The 12,219-nt window shown below is 45.0% G+C and overlaps 2 protein-coding genes across 5 annotated transcripts in view; both read right to left on the bottom strand.

The window, feature by feature from the left end:
- TFDP1 (transcription factor Dp-1) overlaps positions 1-1,865 on the bottom strand; it is a 45,390-nt gene extending 43,525 nt beyond the window's left edge. Inside the window, exon 1 of one of the 3 annotated variants that reach the window (XM_054055293.1) lies at positions 1,728-1,865. The gene's annotated coding sequence lies outside the window, so the exon portion shown is untranslated. Of the gene's footprint in view, positions 1-957; positions 1,154-1,727 lie in introns of those variants that run through there. The other 2 variants (XM_054055299.1, XM_054055282.1) reach the window with 2 other exon arrangements.
- A 3,421-nt stretch (positions 1,866-5,286) lies between these two features.
- Positions 5,287-12,219, bottom strand: part of TMCO3 (transmembrane and coiled-coil domains 3) — a 41,113-nt gene continuing 34,180 nt past the window's right edge. The window contains exons 11-13 of one of the 2 annotated variants that reach the window (XR_008451874.1): positions 12,136-12,215; positions 11,505-11,641; positions 5,287-9,885 (exon numbers count right to left, since the gene is read on the bottom strand). Coding sequence is in view for 1 of the 2 variants with exons in the window: in XM_054077720.1 (XP_053933695.1) it covers positions 9,772-9,885; positions 11,505-11,654; positions 12,136-12,215 (344 nt within the window). In the remaining variant the exon portion in view is untranslated. Of the gene's footprint in view, positions 9,886-11,504; positions 11,655-12,135; positions 12,216-12,219 lie in introns of both variants that reach the window. The other variant, XM_054077720.1, reaches the window with a different exon arrangement.

Raw genomic sequence — 12,219 nt, 5'->3', positions numbered from 1 at the left:
GGCCAGCTTCTCCCCGCCGCCCCCGGGGGCCTCGCAGCCCCCTCCTCTTCTTCCTCCTCCTCGCAGGCGGCCGGGCTGAGGCTGGGCAGCGGCCCCCGCGCTGCCGGGCGCCCAGCGCGCCCGCAGCACCACCGGGAGCCCCGACCCGGGCCTCACCCGACAGGGAGAAGCCCTAAACGCCCCCCCCGGCAGCTCGGGGGCTGCACTTCGATCGCCTCGGAGGCGGCGGGGGCGCGGGGAAAGGGGGGAGGGGGGGGCGCCAGGCGGCACCGGGAGTGGGAGAGGAACAGAAGAGGGAGAAAAGGAGGAGAGGGGGAGCAGGATGGGGAAAAGGAGGAGAGGGGGAGCAGGATGGGGAAAAGGAGGAGAGGGGGAGCAGGAAGGAACGAGGGAACAGGAGGGGGAGAAAAGGAGAGCCGGAGGGGAAACATGAGGAGAGGGGGAGCAAGGAGGTATGAGGGAGCAGGAGGAGGGGGGAGGGAATGAGGGAGCAGGAGATGGAGGAGCAAAAGGAGATGGGGAGCAAAAGGATGAGAAACAGGAGAGGGGAAGCAGAAGGGAATGAGGGAGCAGAAGGGGGAGCAGGGGGAGAAGAGGGGAAACAAGGGTGGATGGGGAGCGGGAGATGGGGGAGGGAATGAGAGAGCAGAAGGAGGGGAGGGAGAGAATGGGGGAGCAGGAGAAGGGAGAAAGGGGAGAGCAGGAGAGGGGTATCGGGGGGGTGGGAACAGGGGAGCAGGAGAAAGGGGGGAGGAAATAGGGGAGCAGGAGGAAGCGGGGGGAAGGAATGGGGGAGCAGGAGAGGAGAGCAGAAGGGGACGAGGGAGCAGGAAAAGGGGAGCGCCCACCCAGTCCCCAGCCCCCCTCGCCCAGCAGACGGCGGCACCCCCACCCCATCCTTATCCCATCCCCCCACGCACATCCCCGCCGCTCCTCCACGCTCCTCCCGGCCCGCACCTGAGCGGCCGAAGACAGAGAGCGCCGGCTCCATCCCCCGCCGCCACCACCACCCCCAGCCAGGGACCGCGGAGCGGGAGCACCCAGCGCCCCCCGCCTGCCCGCCCGCCGTCGCCGCGGGAGGAGCCCAACTGCACATGTGCGGCGGCGCGCGCGCGCGCGGGCCCGGCGGGAGGGGGCAGGGGAGGAGGGAGCCGCCGGGAGCGGGAGCCCAACTGCCCCAACGGCGGCGCTGGGGGAGGGGGGAGTGGGGTGGGGAGGAGAAGGAGGGGGCGGTCCTTGCGAGGCGGGTGGCGCGGGGAGGGGGGGGGGGGGGCGAGGTGCGAGAGTGCGGGGGGGGAGGGGGCGCGAGGTGGGGCACGTGGTGGGGGGCGCGAGAGGGGGATCACGTGGCGCGGGGTATAGGGAGGAGGGGGCGCGAATTTGGGGGGGGAGCACGTGGTGCGGAGCGTAGGGAGGGGGCGTCGCGGGGCGCGGTGAAAGAAAGGGGGAAGGCGGTGAGGGTTGTGGTGGTGGTTGGAAGGGGGGGCAATGGTGGTGTCGTGTCTCGCCCAACGGGCTGTCACTTCCCAGCCCGCCCCCTCCCCTCCGCCACTCCGCACACCTGCCCCGCGGGAAAGGGCTTGGGGGGGGGGGGGGGGGGGGCTGGCAGCGCAGCCGCCCCTCCCTGAGCCCCGCTGCTATTCTCCCCCGCCTCATTCTTGCCGTGGAGGGGGGGGAGAGGGGGAGAAAAAAAATTTAAAATAAAAAAAAAAAAAATTGAAACTTACACTTTTGCGCGTCCCCCCGGCGTGACGCTGCGCGCTGACGTCACGGCGGGGTGTAGCGCGCGCCTTGCACGGGCGCACGCGGGGCGCCCGAGCCAAACCGCCCCGCGGCTCCATAGGGCGGGAGGGAAGGAGCATGCGCGGCGTTTTCGCGCCTCGCCGCTCTCTTCCCCCCGCCCTTTTGATGCCTGGCGCGGGGCGGGCGCGCGGGAAGCGGCGCCGTCGAGCACGTGGGGCGCGCGAGCCGCGAGGGGGGGGGCGGGAAAGCGCCGGGCGTCTCCGACCCCACCGCTTTATCAGTGCGGGATAAGCGCCCGCGCTTCGCCACACGCTTCCCCCTTGGCCAACCCCGGCGGGGTGTCGGGGGCGCGGGGTTTGGCGGCGGGGCAGGGCAGTGCGGCCGAATTGCCACAACATCCTGCTGGTGCTTCCTCGGCACGTTTAGTCCGGCTATTACATAAGCGAGCTCGCTAAAGGCGATCCTGTGCTTAAATGAGGATTTTGTAGTAATCTGAGTGTTAGTTTTAAACTAGGCGACTTCTACTCTCAAGCTTGAGTTGTCATAGACTCATAGATGGGTTGCATCAAAAGAAGTGTGGTCGAGGGAGGTGATTCTGCCCCTCTATTCCTCTCTTGTGAGACCTCATCTGGAGTATTGTGTTCAGTTCTGGAATCCTCAACATAAGAAGGATATGGAGCTGTTGGAACAGGTCCAGAAGAGGGCTACAAGAATGATCAGAGGGCTGGAGCATCTCTGCCATGAGGGCAGGCTGAGAGAGTTGGGCTTGTTCAGCCTGGAGAAGAGAAGGCTCTGGGAAGATCTTATAGCGACCTTCCAGAACCTGAAAGGGGCTACAAGAAAGCTGGGGAGTGGCTATTACCCCTTGTCCTGTTGCTGTAGGCCCTGATAAAAAACTTTTTTCCGTCTTTCTTACAAGCCCCCTTTTAAGTATTGAAAGGCCACAATAAGGTCTCCGAGCCTTCTCCAAGCTGAACAACCCCAACTCCCTCAGCTTCTCTTCATAGGAGAATTAGGCCAGGTCTACACCAAAAATACGATTGTTCAGGATTTCCAACACCTCCAGACTGTGAAACCTCCCACATGCCCCATATGCTGGCTGTGTGCAGCCTAGGGTTGGGTGATGTAATTGTAAAAGAGTGATGCAATTCTTGGCAAAATCCTTTCAGCGAGTGTAGTGGGGGCTATAAAGGCCCCACTATAATGGTGGAAACTGCAGCAAAGTCAAAGCCTCGTACCTCAAAAGCTGCATTTCTTCTAGTAGGGGATGCAAGACTGGTTGGTGCAGAGCCAGGAGGAGAGGGAGCTGCAAACGCTTTGTATGATACACAGCCTGCGTGGTACAAGGCTGTTCATAACACAATGAAGCAGGAACTCAAAGGTTCTCTGAAACTGCTCCTTATGGTTTGTTCTCTGAAACCATGCTCCTTATCACACCTGGGGAAGAAGACTGGTCAGGAACAGAACACATGACCAGCCAAGCCACTATACCGAAACAGAGCAGCACAACCTAGCATAGATGCCAGAGAAGATACATTTCATCAGTTGACTAGATCCACATTTAGTTACTTTTAAAACTTACTCATGATATTATTTTTTAAGACATTGGAGGAGTTGTGGTTTATGGCACCAAGCCTGACAATATTCAATAAACATTTGGACAATGCCCTCAGACACATGGTATGAACTTTGGGGTTGTCCTGTGCCTGAACAGGAGTTAGACTCGATGATCCTTGTGGGTCCCTTCCAACTCAGGACATTCTACGATTCATTCTACAATTATAATCATGAGGAAACACTAGCTACCTTCATTTTCATAGACTCATAGAATGGTTTGGGTTGGAAGGGACCTTAAAGATCAACCAGTTCCAACCCCTCTGCCATGGGCAGGGATACCTCCCACCAGATCAGGCTGCCCAAGGCCCCAGCCGATGTGGATGCGGGGCATTCACAACTTCCCTGGGCAACCTGTGCCAGTGCCTCACCAATTTCATTGTAAAGAAATTCCTCCTTATGTCTAGTCTAAATTTGCCCCTCTCCAATTTATAGCCATTGCCCCTAGTCGTATCGCTACATGCCCATTTTCTTGATAAACAGCAATCTTTGATGTTTTTCATTCACAGTAACTTCGCTTGCTGCTCTGAGGTTCCATGGCTGCTCATGCAGTAACTTGCTCTGACAATGACCATTACTATCTCATTTCTTCTTGATTAAGCTTGATGGCAGTGAAAGATGATGAAAATAAGTTTATAACTGTATACAACTTCACAGAAAGAGGCAAGAACTTGAACACACAAAACCATGAAGTGCCCTAATCCAGGTGCAGAACAAAAATGCTTCTTAAAAGGCAGCGGCTCCTCCAGTTCACAGTGCTGCTCTCCACCCTCCAAGTCATACATACTGTGCCTGTGGATTTAAACTGTCTATATATCTCAAGTCCTTAACCACACACCCCTGCTCCCCTGTTCCACTATCCCAACTACCACAAGCTCCAGCCATCTCCAGGAATGAACCCTCAACCAAGGATGTCTGTCCAAAGCATTTCCTCTGCTGTTTTTCGGGTTTTTTTAATGGTCTCAGGTTGAAGAGAAAACATTTACTTTCTCTAGTACAAAGCAAAATTGACAGAAACTTAGGAATTTAAAAGAAGAAAATAGTTCACTGTGTGATTTGCAGAGATTAAAAGAACAGCTAGCGTTCAAACAGAGGAGCAGTGGCAATCAAAGGACAGAACATGAACCTCATGCCACTACCCGCTTTTGCAAACTACACAGCTTTCCTGTAAACATCAGAATTGATGGGGGTTTTGACCCTAGTCAGTAAAGAAACAGTGACTGAAGATCACCTTCTTTAGTTTCTCAAATTCTTCTGTTTACCTTTGTGACATCCTTCTGTGTTGCTCATGCTTCCCCATAAGCCTCTTTGCTCCAATTTTGCTGCAATACAACTGAACAAGCACATACAAGGAAGGAGAGCAGCCTGGTTTGCTAGCATTTATTTTTACACATTACTAACGGCATATCCACTCCTAGGTGTGTTTTTTTTCTGTAGCAGACGGTTGTTCACAACTAACTGGAATTATTTGTATTGGTGGAAAAATCTTCAATGATTCTCTCATCTCCAAGCATGCCTTCCTCAGGCATTTTGCAGTTTTTTGTAGTAGTGAAAGTTATTCCAGTTCACAACTGTTTTCCATGGTCTGCCTCCCCCTTTTAAGTCTGCTTGAAATGGAGAACAGATCACAACTTCAAGCAGCATCAGCATTGCAGAATGGTGTGACAGACACAAGGAAACTATGTTTCAAGAGGTCATCAAGAAAGGGACTATTCACAAAGGCTTGTAGTGATAGGACTAGGGGCTGTGGGTATAAACTGGAGAGGGGCAGATTTAGGCTAGACATAAGGAAGAATTTCTTCACTATGAAAGCAGTGAGGCACTGGCACAGGTTGCCCAGGGAAATTGTGGATGCCCCATCCCTGGAGGTGTTCAAGGCCAGTTTGGATGAGGCTTTGAGCAACCTGATACAGTGGGAGGTGTCTCTCCCCTTGGCAGGGGGGTTGGAACTAGATGATCTTTAAGGTCCCTTTCAACCCAAGCTATTCTATGATTCTATGATCTAGGCTGCAGTCCGAAACCTACAACAGATGCTAGAGGACATGTATGTGGACACATTTTGACCAGCTGCTTTAGAAAGCCATCTTAAAAGAGGGACCTGCATGAGCTTAAATAAAGACCTAATACCAGCCGACAACCTCGTCAGCATCTGTTCTCACTGGGAGGTAGTATCTCCCAATTCTCAAATTTCTGCTCTATTTTAGGAAATAAAAAATACAGCTTGGCACCATAACCCTGAAAATATTGCCATTCCCTGATCTAGATTTTGTCCCCCAAGGCAGGATCACTTGTCTCTAAGTCACTCAGGTCACAATGTTGTCCAGTTTGTTCTTTGTCTTCAGCAATCAAGATTTTCCTGGTCTACACTGTCCTTACTGTTAGTAAGTTTTTCCCACCCAGGAGTGGTAATTACTCAACAGAGGCAGTGGGAGAACCAAAGCAGCACACCTCCTGGGCTACCAAGTGAAGCTGGTAGAGGCATGCCTTTCTTCTCTGCCTTTTGTTTCGTCTAGGGTGGGGTGGGCCACACATCTCCCAGCCCTTCGGGCATCTTGCTGCTCTTCCCTCCTGCTTCACTAGTTTTGTTCACTCCCTTGTTGTCAGGCCACCGTAATAGTGGATGTCTGGTACTACATCGTCCTTACAAGCTTTTGCTGTTTCCTACAAAGATGTTAATGCTGTAAGAGTGGCTTGCCTCCTGTCACTCATAGGTCCAGTTTCCTCCACATTTGGCACTGCCTACATGCTGGTGCACTGCCAGGTTTGTTTACAGAGCAGAACTACAGATTCCTTCCCTAGACAAACCCCAGGAGTGCTTTTGTGGTTAAGATTGTTCCTGGGTTCACTCCAACAGGCACCAAGACCACGCTAGGTTTCTTACACCCTCCCATCAAGCATCACCATGCAGCACTATTTGCCATACCAGACACCCCCACGCGCCTTTCTGCCTGCAAAGCAGAGGACGTCCAACTGTAAACCAAGTGAAATACAAGGTATTGTGAGGCTGCTTTCTCATCTCTGAGGGTTATAGGAAATACGAATTCTTACAGCTTTTAAAAAAATATGTAGTCCCATGGACTAGCTCATGATGACAGCATTCCTTGAGCCATCCTAGACCCGTGTCAGTCACAATTCTAAGAACCTACTTCACAGCTCTCACTACGTATCTTCCTGCTGAGGAACTGAAGCACATCCTGCTGTGTATGGGATGAGCCATCAGTAGGATGTTTGTGGGTCCATACATACCAGTGTGACTCTGGGAACAGGGAAGTTACTCAGAAAGTATAAGCGTGGCCCATGCTACCAGCTTTTAAACTGTTTGGGTTCTTTTGCCCCTCATAAGGAGTGACATGCAAGAACCCAGATTTTCAGACAGGAAGCCCTACAGCTACCAGTTACACCCACGTCCAAAACAAACCAACCAACCACCCTGTCCTCCCAAAAGCCCCCAGGTATGCTGAATGAGTTGCTACTTAAGCACAGAGCAGACCCTCCCTTTCCACTCCCTTAAGATCAGCACAAATATCCTCTCATCACAAAGTTTCTGCCCTACATCAGCTTTTCTGTATATCAATATCCAACAAGCAGAAACAAAAATTTCAAGAAACGACCACCTGGTCATCACAAACCCTCAACAAATCAGTAGGTTTTCACTGCAAGGCTTCCAGATTTCTGCTTTAATTTTATCTACTCAGCACCAAAAGAGAATGTTCCAGAGCTCAAGCATAAGGTTCCTGAAAAGCTGCAATTATATCTAAGTGGGCCAATTGCAAAATATGCTTCTAATTTCCCATACAGACATTACTGATCAATCAGGAATAAGGTCTGTTGCTTCTGTCCTAAGACTGTATCAGGAAACTGCTCCATTTTGACAAGGAAGTTTGCATGGAGCCATTACCTGCATTTCAGGATACATTTATGATGTCTCAATATACCTCCAAATTTTTGACACAAATCTCAAACATCTGATTGTAACCAAAATTATCATATGTCCAATAATGTTATTAATTTGGAGTTACATCTACTATTCAATCAGGAAATCTGAGTCTATGTCAACAAAGAGCCATAAAATATCGATACTCAGATGAGGCCCCTATATCTCTTCCCCGAGTTCTCAGGAAGCCTTGCCAAGTCATAACCAAATCAAAAATGATTTGGGAAAGAAGTGACAGAGATAAGGCAACCACCAGTAAGGTACCTAGATACTTGCTTTGCATTTCAGAAAGAGTACCAAAAGGATTCTTTACCCAACTCCTTTAACAGCTAATCAATAAAATATTTTCTTTTCTCTTAAGAGACACAAACCATCAATATTTCCTGCTCTCCTAACTGAAATTTTTCTGAGAAATACAACTAGCCACAACAATTTATCTAGACAAAAATTTTACTCATCACAGCTGTATTACTTTGCATGATAGTCTCAAGCTATCAAGAGACATAATGGAAACCATACACAGGTAGCTACTGTGGTCTGTCATAAATCCTGCCCCCTGAAACACAGGTGGTAAACTATATGTGAAATAAGCATCTTTCAAAACCAAAATGAGGCATTCAGGAGAGTAGCTTGTATTTCAAGCAGAACCTACAAGCTACACACCTGAAAAAAGGAGTAAAAGGTTTGAGTTGGTAGATTGTTAAATGGTACCATACAACTTTTGATTGGCCTGTCTTTTGAATACAAAATATTGAAATAGACCAACAAATCAGTTTCAAATTCCTTTTCTTTTACAGACTAACTTTATAATCAAACCACTATATTTATAGGGCAGCTTTTTTCTCTGTATTTTTCACTGTTCCTCAATAACTTCTGAACTTATTCACAGAGAGACGCGATTGCCATGCATTCCTGCAACTTTTATGAAGCATCAGTGCTCAGAGAGAAATCCCTAAATCCGGTAAGCAAGAACCACAATATGATGAATCCTATCCCTTCCTACCTGTACATACACACTCCAGACTAGTGTAAACTGCATTTTGACAAGCCAAGCAAATGTCAGAGAAAACGGAATAAGCTGAAGCTAATATGGTAAAGAGGTATAAGGCACACGAATCCATCCAAAGATTTTTTTTGTAATTTAAACCTACGTAACATGCATTTTTCTACCTGTTTTGTGTGTATTAATGTTATTTCAGATGACAATATAATACTGATCTGAAGTGTTAATATGTCTTCAATAGTATTGGTTTTAGAAGATAAATCTCAAGATGATTTTTAAATTGTTTGTTAGAGCACAATACAGTCTATAAGTAAGTTTTCTCTACGATGCTTAAAGAATGCGCTTTTACAAAGCTTATCCTGCTAGACAGAATGGTTTAAAGAACAAGGCACTTACATTTAAGGTCACACCCAAAACCTGTTTTTTGAAATATCATGGTATTTTAAAGACACTAACAACTTATTTGATGTAAATGCAACGTATAGTCATGGAATTCCAAATACACATCCAATCTGTCATTTCTAGTTTTGTGCAAATTAATTTCAAACCTAGCACAGATAGTGTCAACCTCCAAGCTTACAGAACTGATGGTTTTCACATCTGCTTGAAATCAGACTCCCTTGTTTTACTAAGTTTATTTTAAGTTTTATTTAAAACAAAGAAAAAAACTGTAAACAATTACTGTAACGGCAGTTAGCAACAAGAATGGGTGACAACTGTCAGTCTTCAAATATAACTTATACCCCTTTCTTACCGTCAACTTTTAGTCATACGTGTAAATAAATACAAGAACTAACACAAATAAAAGTTACCACTATAAGAAAATGCATTATATGCTGCACTTTGGAATAAAATATCTTACAATATTGGCTGCATCATTTGAAATATGTGTTTAACCACTTAAAACAATTTGATGCTAAACAGTTAAACCTTTTCTTTGTGTAGAGGACTACACTTTTACTCACTGTTAGAGATGTGTTTTGTGATTAGTTTTATGCTAGTATATTAAACTCCTAAGTGTGAAAATGACTGAAGTCATTTAGTGAAAGAAGATACCATAGGCACCATAATATATTTTTTTCTCTTTAAACAAAACCTGGTGATGAACCAGAAGTAACAAAATAGGATGAAAATTAAAAGGCACATTCAGGCAAAAAATAATCAACACAGTTTGCATGATGCTATATTTAAAAAAATAATCTATGCTCTGAATAATTGATTGGATCATGAACAAATATTCTGGCAGATTCTAAGCTGTCAGACAGAAAGTAAATTTTGTAAAAGGTGTGCAATTCAAATGATATAATTATTTTTTAATGTTGATTTTCATTTTAGGTCAGTATAAGGCTTATAACTAAGTGCATGTCAAGAGGACTGACTACTCAAAACCTCTTGTTTTCTGAGTGCATAGAAATACAATGAGTAATGAATATTTCCCTTGCAAGAAGATGTATTCTTGTATACGTGCAAATCTTAATCAAGTACTTGAGCGTCTTTCAGGTCTTGGAACACATTTCATAATCGCAGCTCTCCACAGGGCAGGAGCAAGTAAAAGGCTTAGAGTAGTCACACTCAAAATAAGGAGATAGACCTGAAAATTGGAAATAAAAGGCATTACTTCTCTTAGTTACATGGTAAACTAAGTGACCAGAAGTTTGAGGAGATCAGACTCTTGTGGACAATATTTTCAGGATACTTCACCTGTCTTCCTAACCAACTATGCATATTGCTACAAAAGCAAATAAACACACGTGCAAATCACCTAATTTATCTGTTTACCTGGTTTGAAGATACAGCTCCAGAAACAACATTATGAGCTTACAGAAAAACAGTTATTTACATATATAGTTAAGAGGTCAATTTTGAAAGTTCAGTGTTTGCTGAGAGGTCAAAGGCTAAATACCACTATTAAAAAAAAAAAAAACCAACAAAAACCCACCCACCCACAATTATTTTGGTTTAATGATATAATGGCAATGTTCACTGTTATTTTATCATTTACACTAGAAAAAGAAAACAAAAATCCCTTCAAGTTGTACTCTACATCTTCTGAAAGAAGATCATGACTACATGATCTGAATGAGCCTTATAAAACAGCAGCAGGAAGTAGTTTTAAAGTCTTGAACAGAAGAATGATTTTTGGAAATGTCACAGCTATATAACCTACACAGTAATCACATGAGAGCTGCCACAGAAAAAAACTGAAAGCTTAAAGGCTTCCAAAGCACAGTGGGTGAGCCCCTAAACTGGTTCTGTGGTCACGTATGGGTATCTTGAAACTCTGTACAAACATACAATATTTGTAACTCCTAATTATATGCAGGAGTGGACACGAAAACGAATCACCTTTACCTATACAAGTGAACGCACTGTGTAAGTTTTCCCATACATGCTTTATTTGGAACTGGTTCCAACATTGAACAGCCCACTGCTCTGAGAATGAAAAGCTCAGAGTGCCAGCAATTTTTGTGAGAAGAGGTACAAAAGAGAAGGCAGCTAGCACTAGAAAGCGAGGCCAGCTGTTTTCTCTCTATAGCCATAACTTACTTAATTTCACAAAGCAAACTTCATCTTGAAAAAAAAGCAACTTTCTCACAGCTTGAATATAAAACCAACTTTAAGATTTATTTTCTAGGGTATTTTTTTCTATGACTACTGAAAAAGCTGGTTGTTGCTTCTGCAGAGGATTTAAAATTAACAAGCTCTGCAGGTAAAGACTACAAGTGTTTTTTCTTGTTTAAATATTAAGGCAATTTGCATTTCACCATATCTGTTCGCTGGTTCTTATTTACTGATATTTCCTCAGGCAAATCTTATATTGTCACTTAACTCTTCCTAGAGCCGTACCAGGATTTTAAAAGCAAAGGATTCTCAGTCTTAGTGACTTGGGTGCTATCTACAACTCATGACTTAGTTAAGAAAGAAGCTGTAACTGACAGCAGTTAACACAAAGCATTTATAATTAAGCTATTTAAAAGTAAAACCTGCTGTTTAAAATATTGAAGTACAACATGAAAGAAGTAAAAAATGGAACCAAGAACACTATCAGGGATGTAAATGCCTCCATTTCTATGCGTTGATTCTACTTTTAACAGTTGAGAGATACCAATACATTCCAATTTTGTGGCATTTCAAATAACACTGTAATATGAAATCCCAGTAAGTTATTCAGGTGCAAAAAATGGAATTAATAACTATAGAACAGCTTACCTCCCGAGATATGATCCCTGCTCTGCGTGCTCTACTTCCCAGAACAAAAGAGAATTCACTGACTTGTGCCAGTCCTGCTGAGACAATCCACTTGATGTACTGGCTGGTCTTTGGAAGAATCAGGGAAAGCACGAGCACTGCCAAAACAAACTTTAAAAACGTTTGGTTTGGGTTTGTTTTTTTTTTTTGAGGGGGAGAGGGGTTGTTGTGGGTTTGTTTTGTTTTTGGTTTTAAATAAAAAAAGTGCTATAAATGAAATAGTACAATATTTATAAAGATACATAGCATCAAATACAGTACTTCTAGACATAAACTGGTGGACTTCTAAATGTGTCTTCTCTATGTCAAAAGAGACAAAAAGTACACTGCACAGTGAGAAGTACTATCTTATTTACCGTAATAAAAACATTAACTGCCACTAAATGTCTGCTAAACAGACATTTCTCCATGTATAAATTATTTTTAATATTAAAATCTTTTTAATATCCTAAGAATGTGCTATGCATTTACATTAAAGATGTAATATTCTCTGTTTTATGAGATGTTCAGTTCTTGCAAAGAATTTTCATTAGAGTATGCAGCACAAAGATTATTTAAATTATTAAAGGATTAAGAAGAAGAAAAAAAATACCTTCATTATGACCACAGACAATGTAAGGAATAATAAGACTGTCAGTTCATATATTACAAACGTGGGGAAAACATGGAGTCCTAG

The sequence above is a fragment of the Cuculus canorus genome, chromosome 1, assembly GCF_017976375.1.
Source record: "Cuculus canorus isolate bCucCan1 chromosome 1, bCucCan1.pri, whole genome shotgun sequence".
NCBI lineage: Eukaryota > Metazoa > Chordata > Aves > Cuculiformes > Cuculidae > Cuculus > Cuculus canorus.
The sequence above is the reverse complement of the archived record's forward strand: the minus strand, read 5'-3'. Positions and strand labels throughout refer to the sequence as shown.